At 36.1% G+C, this 17734-nt stretch overlaps 1 protein-coding gene across 1 annotated transcript in view; it reads right to left on the minus strand.

The window, feature by feature from the left end:
- mapk8ip2 (mitogen-activated protein kinase 8 interacting protein 2) overlaps window positions 1-17734 on the minus strand; it is a 32597-nt gene that overhangs the window by 9063 nt on the left and 5800 nt on the right. The window contains exons 3-6 of the mRNA XM_067389199.1: window positions 11155-11260; window positions 943-1173; window positions 499-577; window positions 6-200 (exon numbers count right to left, since the gene is read on the minus strand). Of these exons, the coding sequence (XP_067245300.1) occupies window positions 6-200; window positions 499-577; window positions 943-1173; window positions 11155-11260 (611 nt within the window). The remainder of the gene's footprint in view (window positions 1-5; window positions 201-498; window positions 578-942; window positions 1174-11154; window positions 11261-17734) is intronic.

Below are 17734 nucleotides of genomic sequence, written 5' to 3' on the forward strand. Positions count from 1 at the left end.
CTTACCGTATTCAGGTCGCTCTCGTCTGTTGCCCTCAAAGTCATACAGCAACGGCCTGCCAGGTGACTGATGGAGACCACAATGTCCTGGTGGATTTGAGGGTGTACTTTTGGCAGAGCTGGTGGTGTCTGGAGCCCCTGGGCATGAGGTGGTCACATGGGAACCGTCCTCAAGGCAAGAGTGGTTTGGAGACAAACAGCCTAAAATATTGAGTAAAATGAGTCACAGTGGGATAGATTTATAGTTACAGATAAATCCAGAATAAATATTAATAAATATAATCAATCAGGTAGATTCTAATGCGAAAATGTCAAAAATAGTTAAAACTTGCAAAGAGCATACAAACTGAATATAAGGAAATTTGAGCGTTTAGAAAATAAATACAAAAAACAATTAATTTTTTCATCTTTACATGAAATATAATGACTAAAATTGTTATTATGATATATTTTACTTATTATTATAATATATACACTACAGTTTATGAGCAATAATCACCCTGTGAAGTCGTGTTTCGAAGAGAATCCTGCCAGCTTGACTTTCGTGGTGACACATTGCTGTTGTTGTTCAGGGAGTCCTGAGATTAGAACAAAAAAGTGGAGTTTAAATATTGATATATATATATATATATATATATATATATTAGGGCTGTTCTATATTAGACCGTGGTTATCGTGTACAAAATAAGAGTCTGTGTTTATGTAATATATGTGTGTTGAAATTGAATATATTGTGTATAATTATTATGTATATATAAATACACACACATAAATGTATATATTTAAGAAATATAAGCATGTATGTATAAATATATAAATATTTATATTTTTATATATTTAAATTATATATAAATGCAAATATTTGTATAGAAATATAAGATATTTATATATACATTATATATATTTATTGATTTATTGATTGTGTAAAGTGTGTTAGAGGCACCTGTGAAACTGGTGCAGTCAGGTTTAGAGTGGTTGGACGGCTCTTGAGGGTGCCCAGAGTAGGGGAGGGGGGAGGAGATGCTGATGGTGAGGGAGGAGCATCAGGATCTGCTTCCTCTTCTTCTTCCTCATCATCTTCATCTTCATCATCGATCATCTCAAACTCTTGGAAGTCATCTTGGAATGAGCATACTGGGTGGTGGAAATCATTCTTTTCCAAAATTAAGCAGTCCTTTACAAAGGAGAGAAAAAAAGAAAATATATATATACTATTAAACATTATCATAAATCATTACTGCAGCCTGAACCAAGGGTTACTGAAAGGACTAGTGAAGATTAATTATACACATAAATTCAATATCCACAAAAATCAGTCAGCATGAACATTCCAGCTCAAGAGCAAATGCTTCTCATGTGTACCATACACGATTCAACATGACCTTTTTCTGTACTGTTAATGTTTTGTTCCATCAATTAGTTGGGCCATATGTTCATCATGGACTGGATGAAGACTTGACTGCTAGCCAGGCCATATTTTTTTAAACATATATTACTGTATATAGATGGTCGCAGGCAAAACAAACTCCATCTTGCAGATATGTTTAATGACAAATGCAGAATATATTTCTGACTGTAATAATGAAACCAACAGTGATTTTAAATGTATATTTTAGACAATTCAAAAATATAATTCAAATCATTTTATTGACAAATCTAGAATACTTTATAGTCAACATAAAACAGTGTTCACAAGCCATTTAAAAAAAAATGTAGGGCAGGATTATATCAGTGATTGATTGATTGGTTAGAGAAAAGTGCGACTAAAATTCTAAAGTTCCGATTTGGAGTCTGATTAAACACTCAAAAGGACCACAAATGTGTCTTTCGTATTATTAATAATGTATTATTTTGGGAAAGACTGTGGATGGACTGAACAAAGCTGAGAGAATCATGTCTTGTAGGGAAGGGCAGATGGTGATCGATGCTAAAGCTCCTCAGGTTTCAGCGCCCTTCCAGGAAAACAAGTCAATGCACTTACATAAGCATAACGTCTGATATTCACCTCAATTAAGAACGTACACACTAAAGCTAAAATTCTGTTTGTTGCTTGGCAAATGTGTGTGGGTGAGGTCATTAAAAGTCCCACACTGCATTAGATTCACAACCAGCTGGCACTGCAGGGATCTGAATCTATATGCCATCTCTATCAATCAATACCCCTGACCAGCAGCAGTCAAACACACTATGGCCAATAACTTCATTTAGGAGAGTTCCAGAAAAGCTGTAATGCTGTAATGTATAGATGTAGTTCTAGCTGTACTGCATGAATTAGTCTATAAATGTTCTATTGAAACTCTATCGCTCTAATATATCCAAGGACAAGGCCTCACCCCTGACCAGCACTGATTTTACATCCCTGCTCAGAGATGGAGTCAGCATTACACCAGCAAAAAGTGTTCTGCTGAGCCAGCCGAACTCACACAGAAGTCATGAATGAATGCAGTGCTCTCAACGCTGACCGCAAAGGTAGAGCAAGAGAGAGATGATGAGAAAAAAATAAAAGATGCAGAGTTAGAAGGTGAAGGAAACACCATAGGATTGTAAAGGGAGAGAAAAGAGAAGTTTAAAAAGCAAACATACAGCAAACATCATATACTGCAGTTGATGCAGGAGGCAGGGCAGCGATGCCACTGGTGTCTCAGACAAGTATCTATACTAATGCAGAGATATTAACTACAGCACAGCACTGCATAATCGAGGGCTGTTGAATAATTCATAAGATGACCTATTCATCAGTTCACAATGAGTCAGTCAGTGTGGCCTGATTTATTCTATTTATCAAAAAAAAAAAAAAAAAAAAAAACAATATTTCCAGATTATCGTATCTTGTTTACTTTAATAATAAAAGATTTCTAATAATATACACTATTTTATATATATATATATATATATATATATATATATATATATATATATATATATATATATATATATATATATATATATATATATATATATATTGTGTTTTTATATTTTATTTTAGGTAGCCTAACAAAATTTATTGGGAAGGCCAGTTTTTTGTTTTTTTGTTTTACACATTTTACTTAAAAATTTCTTAAGATCATAAGTCACATACCTTAATAAAATAAAATACATTTTTTACTGTCACTGCCCAGGAGGGAGGAAAAAAAAGATAGCTCACTGAACATACCTTTTGTAACAACATACCCCAGTATTGGAAATCTACCATTAAAGGTTTAGTTCACCCAAAAAAGAAAATGTTATCATTAATTACTCACCCTTGTGTCGTTCCAAATGCATACGTCCTTCATTCATCTTCGGAACACAAATTAAGATATTTTTGATGAAACACAAGAGGTTTATTAATCCCTCATTCATGTATATTCAACAATTTCGTCTCTCCCCTTTCATTCGCCTACGCAGTTGACGCAGTGCAGCGCTTCCGTATTTACATCCGAATGCCGGCTCAGTATTGGCTGGCTCCTGCGTTAGCATCACACACATGCGTTGTGCTGCTCACATGTACAGCATCGGCCAATTCTGAGTCAGCGTTCTGACGTAGAACCTGGAAGCACTGAATGTAAATAACGTAGGAGAATGACACAAAGAGAAGATACTGTTGAATAAAGTCATTGTTTTTGTTTTGCTTTTGTGCACAAAAAGTATTCTTGTCGCTTCATAAAATTACGGTTGAGCCACTGCAGTCACATGGACTATTTTAACGATGTCTTTAGTACCTTTCTGGACCTTGAAAGTGTTGGTTAACGCTTTCGCACGTAAGTTTCAAATATTCTGTCTGACCCCCCAGCGTGAGTTTTTTAAAGCGACCGTTATTTAGAACGTATCACTTTATGGTTTCCATGGTGACGCATCATCGCTTGTTACGTGACACACCGCAGCACTGTATGAATGATGATCTGCTTTCATTTAATTTTTCCTTTTTTTTCAAAAATTTGTTAACTATAGCAAGAAATATCTAATATTCCGATTGCCAAATATGTACAAGTGGATGTGTTTTGCTGTTTAAACAGCTTTATAACGATCGCGTTAGTTGAGCCATATGAGCGATGGGCACCGCCATGTTAGTTTGCACCGCGCGAATCGGATCTGTTGGATTTACAACCCGTGAATTTATCCACTTCTCCCGAAATACATGAAAGTAAGTGTGCCAGTGAACTGGGGAAGAATAGAGTAAGCTTTAAGTTACTTTCACAATGTGTATCTGATATGAATTAAACGTGTTGTCAAGTTATAATGGAAAGGGTTGTTATTTCCGCTTCTATAGACATCATTGTGTATTTTACAAACTCTAAATATATTGTTTTGTTAGTACTCATGTGCATTTAAAAGTTTGAAATCTAAAATAAACATTATTTGGTTGAAAACACTGCATATATGTGATATAAAAAGCGCTGCGCGCGTTCGTCTCTGGTTTAGCGCCAATTAAAGCGCACACGCACATTTGAATTTGGCAGTTGATCACGTGATGCACTGAACGTTCTAATCACACCGGTGTGATCGTACGCTCCTGGGGCCAGCCAAGACTGATCACACCGGTGTGATCGTACGCGTCAAAGGGTTAAATTGCTGTCTATGGAGGAGTCAGATACCTCTCGGATTTCATCAAAAATATCTTAAATTGTATTCCGAAGATGAATGAAAGTCTTATGGGTGTGGAATGACATGATGGTGAATAATTAATGACAGAATTTTCATTTTTGGGTGAACTAACCCTTTAACTAGATTTTTAATGGTCTATTTAAAGGGTTAGTTCACCCAAAAATGAAAATTCTGTCATTAATTATTCACCCTCATGTCGTTCCACACCCGTAAGACCTTCATAAGACCTTCAAGCTATTTAATAGCCTTCAAACTTTAAATTTAAATATTGTAGAATAATTAATATTTATTAATTGTTATTAATTTTAGGAAAATACATTTTTAAAATCTACCTTCATTACACAGTTAACTCTTGTCTGAAAACATGTCATATAGCTTTTGAGAAAACTTCCCCACGTGACTAATTATATTTGATATAAACCTAAAATATGTCAATAATAAATACAAAAAAGATGACATAAAGGTCATCGTAGTGTTAGCAGCAAACCGCCCACCTGTGCTGTTTTCTGCTCCACCCTTTGAGCTTATGATATCAATTAAAACCCAGTCTTTCATCTGAGATTCTGACCTGACTGACAGAAATGTGATTAAATGTTACTAGCTACATTAAATATCAACTGTATACACTGATGAGTTAGAAAGCAGATGTGTAGACGTACTATGTATTCAAACATATCCTGTTCTGCAACAAAAACATCTCAACCATTTGTCTTTGATCTCTCATTATGAGCAATTTGGACAGACACTAAGATAGCACATCTCATGCTGCTTAGCTAATCCCTCACACACAGAGAGTCATCAAACATCATAACTGCAGATTTAACCCTTAAACATGCACTTAATTTCTACAGAGGTGGGCCTCAAAGATAATAAGAAATCCAAACTGACTGTATTTACTTAGTGTGAACAAATTATTAATGTTTTTATGCTAATCCAAAAAAAAAAGGCTGCACAGCTGGAAACAAATATTAGACAATTTAATCATTTTTAATTAAAAATAAAATCATGAATAACATAATCATATTCATAATTTCACAATGGTCACTTTTAAAACCAACAGGATGCACTTTTTAATAATAAAATGTATGAATTGCTTTCATCAAAACTATCTCCAACCCTTAAATTCCACATAATTTTAAGCTAATTATTCTATTTTACTAAGAAATGCCAAATTACGTAAAATAAATGTGTTGCTGAAAATGTATGCTGTTTTATGTGGGTTTTTTTTTTTTTCCAATATTGCACTCTACTCAGCTAACATTCATCAACAGCATACTGTAACATGCAAAACCCCAGAAACCCAAATCTGTTAAATATATTCAGAGAGCAACAGCTCTGTGTGACAGAATGAATAATCCATGAAGGAATTGAGAGCAAGGGTGAGAAAGCTGGAGCGAGAGTGAGAGTATCTGGAAGGATGGAATTGGATCTTGAGTTTTTGTCATATTGCTGTTGGCTGGAAATGATCTGTACAAGAATCATTCTATAAACATTAATGTCTAAATGTCACAATCGTTCTTGACTGGCACAACAGGCACAGTCACAAATAGCCAAATGTATTTATATATATTTCACAGTATGCCTGCAGGTGTGTGGAATTTCAAAAACAGATTCAACCAGCAAAAAAGACAACAAATTGCACAAATATGAAAGCATACACCAAGTGGGCTTTGAGAAAGCTCAAACAGAAATCACACAAGTAAAAATAATCTTTTCACAATCACTTATCACAGAAGGCATAAAAGGAAAAATGGATAAAGCAGAATGAAAGATTAACTGATTTTTTAGAGATAAGCAGATAAGTGGCCTTCACTGGAGAAGTGAGTGTGGTATAGAGTAGCTGTCCCTTGTAACTTCAGGACTTTAATCTTTAATCAGAGAAGTAGAAGAACACCAGAAATCATATTTTTAGATTTTATAAACATTTTTTATTTGAATCAGAACCTGTTTTTCCTCACAACCTTAAAACAATTTGTTATGCATGGTGAAAGCTCACTGAGCCAAAATAGGCATTTGTCATAGTCTCATTACAACATTTAGCACAAAACAATCAAATGAGGTTGTGATGGCATAAACTTTAAATGACTGTTTTTTGGGGGGAAAAGGCTGCAAAGTTTTCATTCAATGTACAGTAGTGGCCAAAACTGATGTCCGAAGGGGATTTTTGCACAAAATTAATGACACTTCAGGATCAATCAAAATATGAGGAGCATGTTATACGGAGAAGAAGAATACACTAAACTTGTTTAAGGTATTTAAAATGACACAATTATTTGGCAAGAAAGGCAACCTCTCAATCCAGCCTCTTATAACTGTAGGCTTACAGTTCAAGATGGAGAACTGGAGGTTGGAGGTCTTTAGAAGCTGTTTTAAGGTGGTCCCGCATTCAGGTTATTTTCATCCTCCTGTCAAAATGTTCACAAGTCTTCCTTGACCAACCACAAGACTTTGCGTGATAGTGGCCTTACTGTGCTTCTGTGGATATTGTGACAAGATTTAGCCATTTTAACAATATCTTCCTTAGTTGCAGAGGACCCCATATTCCCTTAAGTCTCCCGTCGCCGCTGGTCCAACCCAGTTCCAAGTCTTTTACATCTCCACTGGTCCCGCCCAGCTTCAAGTCTCCTGCATCTCCAATGGTCCCACCCAGCTCCATGTCTCCTGTGTCTCGGGCATTATCTCCTCCTGTATCCTAGCTTTCCCCAGCACCTTGTCCACCTTCAGAGCCTCCAACCTCAGTCCTTAGTTAGATTGATTATTACAGTGCGAGGACACACCTTCCTGGGCTCCTTATGGAAGCACATCATCGTCCTTCCTGCTTTGCCTATGTCAGATATCACTTTCGGGCCTTCAGCTGTGCTTCGTCCCATCCATTCGGCTCTGTCAGGCTCTGCCTTCCCTCCAGCACCGTCCCTCCGGCTCCGCCTCAGTCCCATGGCACCCTGGCTCCACCTCAGACATCTGTCGCTGTGGCTCTACCACAATGTCAGGATTATGTCATACTCTGTGTGGCTGTCATTGTGTTTTGGTTTTGTTTTCCTGTTTTGAGTTCTGTTTGCTTCTTAGTTCCCTTAGTTACTTATTACATTTACCTGTTGTTTATTATGTTACCTCATTAAGTCCTCAGTTTCCTGTTTATTGTTCTGTGTTGTTTTTACATGGTTATTTTCTCTGAGTGTTATCTCCTGTGTATTCCTGCTCTGGATTATTGAATTAAAGACTGTTCTTTGTTATATTCTTCTTTGTGCAATTTACTACAGTGTACAGATGTCACAATTGTGTTGCATTGTGATCTATGGGTCTTTCAGAAGTGTACATATTGGGTGCTTCGTTACTTATTTGTGCATCCTCATTTCATTTCCTTGCTTCCTTTGTCCTCGTGTCTCAGCTCCTTCCCCTTAGGATGCAAGAGAAGGATGCAAGGAATAAAAATGAGGACAGAAGAATCGAAGAAAAGCTTATTTGTACTTTTTAATATTCTTGATATATAAATATTAATATAGCAAGATGCCCTATTGAAGTATTTGAGATGTATGGTTTATTTAAACTGCAAAGGTAAAACATAGATTCAAATTATTGTCACAGATGTGAAGGGAGAGGAGAATTTAAATGTGCGTCAGGTTTTTCAACAAGAAAAACTTCCACGTAGGATACACCTGTGTATCCACTAGCTCCTCTGAAAGCTTCCTCACTCCTCAATCCTCGCCTCTTCATGGTACAGTTAGAGAATTGAGATGTTAAAGCAGCCTCTGAAGTGTGAAACTGATCCTCTGCTAAGCTCCACCCACTTAGTTACTGTTGCTAATCTGTCAAGCTTTCTTAGCAACTGCATATAGTCACCAAAAAAGGCTATGGTATGGCATGGAAGACTACATATGAGAAGTGAAATTTGATTTTTAAATTCATAATCAAACACAGTTAATCTTTTTAAAATCTATTTTTAGCATTTTTTAAAAAATATTTTCAAATGTGTATATACTGTATACATTATATATATATATATATATATATATATATATATATATATATATATATATATATATATATATATATATATATATATATAAAAAAAAACAATACTAATATGAAGTTAATTTAACCAATGAAAAAAAAAAAAACAGTTGACATTTAATGCATATTCCCAAACCAACAGCTATCGTTCGTATAAACCAAGAAGGGTTCTTATGTAACAGCTCTTAGAGAGTACCACATTGGAGGTACAGAGAATGTCTTCTGTGATTTCATAGTCTCTAGTTGCATAGACATGGGACAGGCCCTTCAAACACAATGCAGTGTTGCATCCACATAATCCCGTGGGACAGGCATTTGTGTGTGTGTGTATGTGTGTGTGCTGGATTAGAGCTGCTAAGTGTGATAAAAAAAGAAAAACCATAGCCTGACACACTGCATAGACAAATAATATACAAATAACGGACCACGGTACGGTTCCAGTCCCAGGCTTGGTTTCAACTGGACTGCGAGACAAAATGACAACTGCAGCACCATTTTACCATTTCTACCGTTTAAAGTGAGCAGAGCGTCAAAACAATGGAGCTGTTCACAACACAGTTTATGGTAATGATCAATCGCCGTTATATCCTCAAATATTTTTATCTAGAGCCAAATGTGCTTCATTCAAGCCTTTTCCGCAGTATCCGTGCATTGCTTCTATCCCCCGCCGAAGACATAAAAGAGCTGCAGATTATTTTAACAACAGCAGCAGCGAAATAGTTGATACTTTCACTAAAATGCTCCAGAAAACAATAATGCAGCAAATATAGTTATTTTTATTTCATGCATACAGTATATGACACTGATAGTTTTAACCAGGTTTGTTACAGACTTTTTATTATCTATATTTAGCATTATTAAGAGCATTTCATAATAAACAATGTTACAATTGGGAAAATTATTTGTAGTTGGCAAGGAAAGACAATAAAAATTTAGAAATTCCTAATTAGCTTTGTTTTCTGCTCATAATGAGAGAATTGTATGTTGTTTGTTTGTTTTTAGAAGATACTTATTCTAAGCAAAATATAAAAATGTTCCAGACTTCAAGAGGAAAACCTGAACCCCCATACAGTATCTTTTATCAGTCACATGGCATGCATAGAAATCTAAATGTAAAAAATAATAATAGCCTGATAAAACATCTGATCTTACCTTTTTATAATCACATCCAATTGGGCTAAACTGATATAATATATATTTCATTCTCAAACAACACTGCTTTGGCTGCCGCTCACTTTTTAGATCAACCAACCAATCAATAAAAGACCAGCCTATGGGCCATCCAATCATCAGCCAGTACCAACTAATCAATCTGCCTACATACTGAATAATCTGAGGTCACTGCATGCTATGATGCACAAAGACTGCAATTGTGTGTGGACCGAATCACTGCATTGAAATCAATTAGGCACACCAAAGGCACTTGAAGCGTTATAATCGAAACTTTGCATGCACGTTTGAACATTTCTAGAGAGAACACAAGCAGAAGAAATTAGGAGCAGAGTAAGGAAGAGGAAATGGTTTTGCTGTAATAAGACTGAGGTGCAGAAAGCTGAGAAGAGAGGTCTGCATAGCAGCAAACCTCACTGGGTCACCAGCCCTTCTACTGCAGCCGTGGCACACCGCCACCGCAATAAAACATTTACACGCACTCAATGCAGCCAGTACACAAATACACAAACATAGTATCAAATGCAACTAATTGCACAATCACACTACATCCATATTAACACATATAGTACACAGGAAAACTTCTAAAGCAAAGCCTCTGCATTTGGGTATTTTACAGTAGTCTAGTGTGAATTAGACACAGATAGACAAACAGACAGATAGCTAGCTAGCTAGCTAGCTAGCTAGCTAGATAGATAGATAGATAGATAGATAGATAGATAGATAGATAGATAGATAGATAGATAGATAGATAGATAGATAGATAGATAGATAGATAGATAGATAGATAGATAGATAGATAGATAGATAGATAGATAGATAGATAGATAGATAGATAGATAGATAGATAGATAGAGTCCCTCAAAATCAAATCAGCTCAGCAGGAGACAGCCATTAAATTCCACTTTACGTTAAAAATCAACATCGACACTCAGATTTACTGTCATGAGCACATGTGAATAATAATGCTTTCAAACCTAGAGCCTTTTAAAATGTAAATAAGCTCTTTGACATGCCAACTAGCGAGTGAAGTGATGACACTATTTCCAATGGTGTGATAAGCCACATCCATATATCTATATGTCTTTGCTAGCTGCTCTTGCTTTGAGCATAAACAACTTGTTGAGCATGATAGAGCTGGATTCTAAAAGTTATGCTTACAGTTTCCTTTACTTATAGGGCAGGAAGTATCAGACTTTACTTCAGAACACTAGACTTATTGCAGAAAACAGCATACAGTGTAATAACTAAATCAGTTAAAGTGCTACTCTAATCTAATCTAATTCAGAGTTATTGCTAAAGAGCTTTGTGTTTAACACACAGCTGTGGATTACTGTGGCGTGTGAGAATAGAATTGTGTAGAATAAAATGCATTGTGAATGGTTTATACCTTTTCATATGGATCAGAGTCGTAGTTCAGTCCTATGCCACAATCATCTGTGATTTCAGACAAATCTTCATCATCAAACTCCTCCAGACTGATGTCATGAGCCGGCCTGCAGACAGAAACACAAAATAATGAACACGCCAGTTCTCTCACTATTCGAAAGACTCATGAATTAAATCTTGCATTTCTTTAAATGTACTGAAATCAACAGGTTTGTGTGAGGGTTAGGTTTAGGCATAAGGATTTAGAAAATAACATCACCTATGTATAAAAAAATGCATCTATGAGATGTGGTGGAGACCAACGTGTGTGTACACAGAAAGTTGTCTGTGATGGGTAGGTTTAGTGTAGGGGGATAGAGTATACAGTGTGAACAGTATAAAAATCATTATGTCTATGGAAAGTCAAACGTGTGTGTGTGTGTGTGTGCTTTTGTTTATATTACATTGTGGGGACCAAATGTCCCCACGATGTAATATAAACCTGAGTTCACCTACATCGTGGGGACCAGCCACCGGTCCCCACAATGTAAATTAATTAATAAAAATACTAAATGATGTTTTTGTGAGAAAATAAAGGTGTGCACAGTTTCCTGTGATGGTTAGGTTTAGGGTTAGGGGTAGGGGGATAGAAAGTACGGTTTGTACAGTATAAAATGCATTGCGGCCTATGGAAAGTCCCCACAATTCACAAAAACAAACATGTGTGTGTGTGTGTGTGTGTGTGTGTTGTGTTGTGTATCCCTGTGGAAGTCTGATCTGAAATATGAGCTGCCACTACATATCAGCTGATTCCACACACACACAGGTCACTTAGCCACAAGGTCACTCAGACTAGCACACTCTACCATATATATGCACACACACACATTCATACAAACACATATACAGAAGCATAACACCAGCTAGGACATGGCCATCACATCTTTAAACAACATAATTTCTCTCCTCCACCGTCCCCATTTATTATTAATAAGTGGGTTAGCATGAGTTAGCATGCTGCTAAATACAGCCAGCCTCTGTTTTGCCCTGCACTGGCTCAGCAAAACGTATTAACCCGGATTCTGGTGTATGCTAGCCGCTAACGCAGGGAAGATTTCATCTTAGCTGAGCTCCACTCGGCTGACAGCAGTGCTGCAATGCAGCTTTTCACAGTCAGAGCGTCACAATCACACAGATCTGTAATGTATGGAGGATCCAAGACAGAACAAGAAAAATGGGAGGAGGACAGAAGCTTGTTTACTGGGTGCACTTGTCTGAAAATATAGATTTATATATATATATATATATATATATATATATATATATAAATCTGGTTTCAGAAGCAATGTTTTAATTGAGTTATACAAATTATATAATATAGTTATATAATTTGTACAGCTATTTCTCTTCTAATATTGCTACAAAAAGAAATAATATTGTTGACAGAGCCACTTTCAAAGCAGTTGGGGTCACAGATCAATTTATCTGTGACCCCACATCACTTAAATTCTAAAAAAGATGCTGGAAGCTAAATTAGAGGGGGTCGGCAATGGTGCAATGGTCAGGTAACATGTCCCCTCACTGTAAGTTGCTCTGGTCCTCCCCTTAAAAATAAAATTTAGAGATTGTGTCAGCCCATCATGAACCCGAAAGCCCCTTGAATGAATTAATGAAAGAATGAATGATTGAATGAACGAATGAATGAATGAACGAACAAATGAAAACTCTAAGGCCTTGTAAATTTTAGTAACAGACAAATGTTTTCATTTTAATAGATGAATGCATGACTTTGATAATGTAATTTTATAAACATTTTAAAAAAAAAATAGAATACAAATGATACAACTTTAGTAAATTGTAATTTATTAGAGAAGCAGTTCTCTCTAGATTGTTTTGGGTTCTGATCCCTTTTGTGTAAGGCTATGCCATTCTGTAAAGCAATATCATCTCACATCATAAAAACAGATTTATGTGGGCAAACATGATTTATACTGTGATGCAATAATTTCTGAATGTAGCATTTGCTCAACTGAGTTGTTTTGGTCTTTTAATGTATTCTATGACCATTTCTATGCTGGCACTCATACTTTTACTCACAAGGCTCATTTAGGTGAATCACATTTGTCAATAATGAGTCATTTTGTGATTTCTATGTTTATGCTATTCCTGGTTTTTGTGTCACAGGTCAAAACTGCTGAACTCAAGACTAATTATGCTGACAAAAATGTTACCAGCCATCTTCTAAAAACCATACATCATTTCATTAATAAAGTATACCTCCAAGAAGAATGCTAAACCAGCTGGATCAACCTGTATTTAACATTTGAAATCTTGTCAAACTCTTTTTAACACCAGAAGTCCTAGTATAATGTCACATAGGTCCTTCTTTTTCTTTTCTCTGCAGTTATGGTGTAGTAATAAAGCAAGCAAAAATGGTAAAATACTAGGTTCTTGTGGTGTGGTGTGGTGTGGTGTGGTGTGGTGTATACGAGCTGCTGTCTAAACCTGCTTGGCTGTGATCATTCAGGAAAACTCAGTCTGGCAGTGAAGTGGCTTTTGTAAAAGTGGACACCACAAAGTATCAGGGTCAAAAGAACTGGGCTCCAGTCAGCTCTCACACCTATTGGCAAGTGACTGTTCAAAAGTGAGTTGTACTTGTTTAGTCACATTTCTGTGGTCTTTTTCTGCTCTTCTGACTATATGATACAAATAAACAATCTTCATTTGGCTTAATCTGATTTCATTCTAATCAACTATACAGGTGTGCGGTCTACTTCGCTACTATTGGCAGAGTTTAGGTTAGAAGATATTAGCAAACATTACTTATTTGAAGATATATTAAAATTGTATTCTCAAAAACAAAATTAAATATTAAAACTGTATGTTTATTGCTAATTTAGAGAGACATTTTGTCATCTGCACTGTAAAATGTTTTGTTATATTGATTTTTATTTGATTAAAAACATATTTCATAATACTGAATCAACCTGACATCATTAAATTATGCCAATCAAGAGTCAGTCAAGATAGAAATATCCCTAAAAGGTAACAAATGCACATATTTAGTTTTGTGCAATGTACAAAACTGTAGTTAAACAGTTTTCATAAACTACAACTAAAAACTGTATATAAATAAATAAAAATCAACTGTGAAAATCGTTTTGGGACAGTACCTTGTGTGCTGATGCACAGCACAACAAGGGAAATCAAATGAATCTCATCATGTGTGCTGACCTCTGGGTCAGATTCTAGATAAACAGACAGGAGAGGGGCTGGTGTAATCAGGGATGCCAGGCTATTGTCGACACTGGCACCTCCCAGAAGTAACTGGCAACCCTGACTCTACTGGAGCACAGCAGATCCAGACTGGAAAGGTAAACTACTACTAACTAACTATTTCCCACCTCTGAGCAAACAAAGGGTGATAATTAACCTGGGTGGTTTTTTCTTGCTTCTAACAAGCTGCATTAGCTTTTTCTGTGACATCTGGTACACAGCAGACTGCAACCAAATAAACTATTTGGCATTTTTCAAAATAAATGATGACCGAATTTTCTTTTTACGTAGTATTAAGCTACAGCATGTAAACTAAAATAAGTAAATAAATGTCAATATGATTCAAAGTGGAATTAACTAGTTTACTTTTAAATTTAAATTTCAAAGAAATTATGTATTAATCTGAAATCATATACAGCAAGTCTTATGGTTCGCCATAGCAATCCCCGAATTTGGAGAGGCTTTAAAAATGTTCAAGATTCCTAATGCTTCCAGAAAAAAAATATTTCTCCAACCTCTGTCAACCTGCCATCCTGATCAGAGCACCATTTACAGGGATTTCAGTGCAGAACATGTTTCTACATAAGCCTCTAATGACCTTCCCATGAGATGAAACATGGAGTGCGGAAATAATCCCACATACACGAGAAAAAACGTCAAGGATCCAGACAGTTGATTGTGTACTTTCAGGAAGCGTTTTAATAAGCTTCTGTTTAATCACTATAATATCAAAGGATTTAAAAGAACGTCACTCCTCTGAGCGAGTCAACCTGTGTGTGTGTGTGTGTGTGTGTGTGTGTGTGTGTGTGTGTGTGTGTGTGTGTGTGTTTAGGGTCTAATGCCACTTCAATCTAAGGCTGGCTAAACCAAACCTTCACATTTAAAATTCCAAAAAAAAGAGATTTACATCTCTATTCCAGCAAGTCTGTCTCTATTCACAGTCCATACTCAGATCTAAATTGTGGCTTCACTGCAGACAGTACAGGAGCTCTTGGGAGAAGCTGTGCTCTAGATTCAGAACCACTCTGTGATATTAGTTACAGACTCACAGAGATTCATGAATTATGAATGAGTAAAAAAAAAAAAAAAAAAAAAAAAAAAAAGATCTAGCAACAGTGATAATGATGGGATGTGAACACATTTAGCTTTAGATATTAACCTACAGTATCTTTGTTCTAAGTGGTGGGATGTTAGTTTAAAGTCTGTTTCAGCTCATTACAAGGGTTCTATACAAAAAAATTAATCATACTTTTGACAAAAAAATATGTATAAAATAATCTATTACTATTATAAATTCTTCATTTACCATTCACACATTTTAGACTGAGAGTGACAAAAATTTGAAAAGACAAACAAACTCAATGAAAGGGCCCAGAATATGATAGAGACTCATCGTATCGAGAGAATATCATAGCGAGGGTGGGCTCCGTGTCACCTAGCAACCACCCAAAACAGAAATTCCCTAGCTACCACCAAGAACACCCAAGAAATTGTATTGCAACATGCAAAAAACACTCACTAACAGGATAGCAACACCCTAGCAACCAACCAGAACACCCTAGTAACTTAACTGCTATGCATAAAAACACTCATAATACTTTAGCAATGACATAAGACACTAAAAATTGCTCAGAGCCACCACCTAGCATTGCCCTGGCAAGTGGCAACCACCCAGAACACCCTAGAAACAGTATTGCAACATGCAAAATACACTCCCAACCACCTTAGCAACAACATAGAAACACCCTAGCAAATACCCAGAACACCCTAGAAACTGCACAAAACACTAATAATACTTTAGCAATGGCATAAGACACTAAAACCTGTTCAGAGCATATTAGCAGCAACATAGCAACACCCTTGCAACAACAACCCACAACGTCTCATCATTGTGGCAGCAGGTTTTGCACATTCAAGTACTCTACTCACATCTAGTAATCTTTGCCAAGCATGTGTTCTGTGATGATAAGGAATTATTTATTGTTAAATCAATTACAAGGTCATTAACTGTAAGTCACGGTGACAAAAAGACAAAAAAGATTTCAAATGTACCATCTCCAGTGCCGCAGATGGGATGTCCTTCACATAATCAAAGATGAAGCACCTGTTTTTCCAACAAACTTCTAACCTCTTCATAGGCAGCCTTATCAGTCTTGTAAATATAAATTATTTCTTAACATTCTTTATTGACGGCCATTTAAAGGCTCATGATTGCTCCCCATGATCGACTGTCTTCCAAAGCCCCAATTTTACTCTCTAGTCTTCCAGGCACCCAACAGTTGGCCCTTCCAAACCCATTAATCCTAATTACGAAAGGTGGGGCATGTTTCATGCCCTGGGGATGCATATAAGCTGCCAATCATTGGATGTTGCCATAGTAGCTGCGCTGTGCAAGGGGTGATGTCACACCATTAACAGAACACCACTGAGGCACAAGGCAGGTTAAGTAGGGTGAGGTCACCTCTGCAGCTGTCACCATGACAACACATCCCACCAGAGATGGACTTAATGTGCTGAATCATGCATCTATTCACTTTCTGGTTTGTTTTCAAACAATGGTAACTTCTGGATTGTTGCATGCACTGCGAATGCAATACATTCCTAAAGGGTTTGAGAAAGTCAGATTTATGTGGGAAGCTTCTCATGTGAATAAAATAATGATAATCAGAAATTACTTGAACAGTGATTCCAAAAATATGATAATTTCTAACAATAATAAACCACAATAACATAATTGCCTACAGACTGTGAAAGAGACTTTCCTTCAAACCTTTATTTTCTCACCTCTAAGACAAAGAGAATGAACTGAGAAATGAGGGACACTAATAAAGCAAAACCTCAGGAAACCCATCACTTGACTGTATGCACATGCATTAATTATGAGGAAAGGAGTAGAAGAGGAAAAGACAAAACAGTAAATGAGGAGAGAGGGGAGAGAGAAATTTGCAAGATGTAAAGGTTAGACGAGTCATGAGAGATTTTGTAAAAGACTGTATAAAATTTTTAAGGAAAGGAAAAAATATAAAACCGCTGAGACATGTGTCTTTATGTTTGGGTGCATATTTATATTTAGAACATGGATCTATAGAATACCTGATTCTGATTGCATTTTTCTATTAAATATTGTAATGTACATAAACATATACACAGTTATTCTCTGATGAATTAATTCATTCATTATTCTCATAATTCAACTTGTTTACTTAACATCAGTTTATCTGACCATTACAATTGTCATTCATGTAGTTGTATAATTAAAGCAGACAAAATAGACAAATCAGTCTTTATTTAATCCATAAACTAAAACTCCAGGAGAAATCCAGGAG

Source organism: Chanodichthys erythropterus, chromosome 7 (assembly GCF_024489055.1).
Source record: "Chanodichthys erythropterus isolate Z2021 chromosome 7, ASM2448905v1, whole genome shotgun sequence".
Classification (NCBI taxonomy): Eukaryota; Metazoa; Chordata; class Actinopteri; order Cypriniformes; family Xenocyprididae; genus Chanodichthys; species Chanodichthys erythropterus.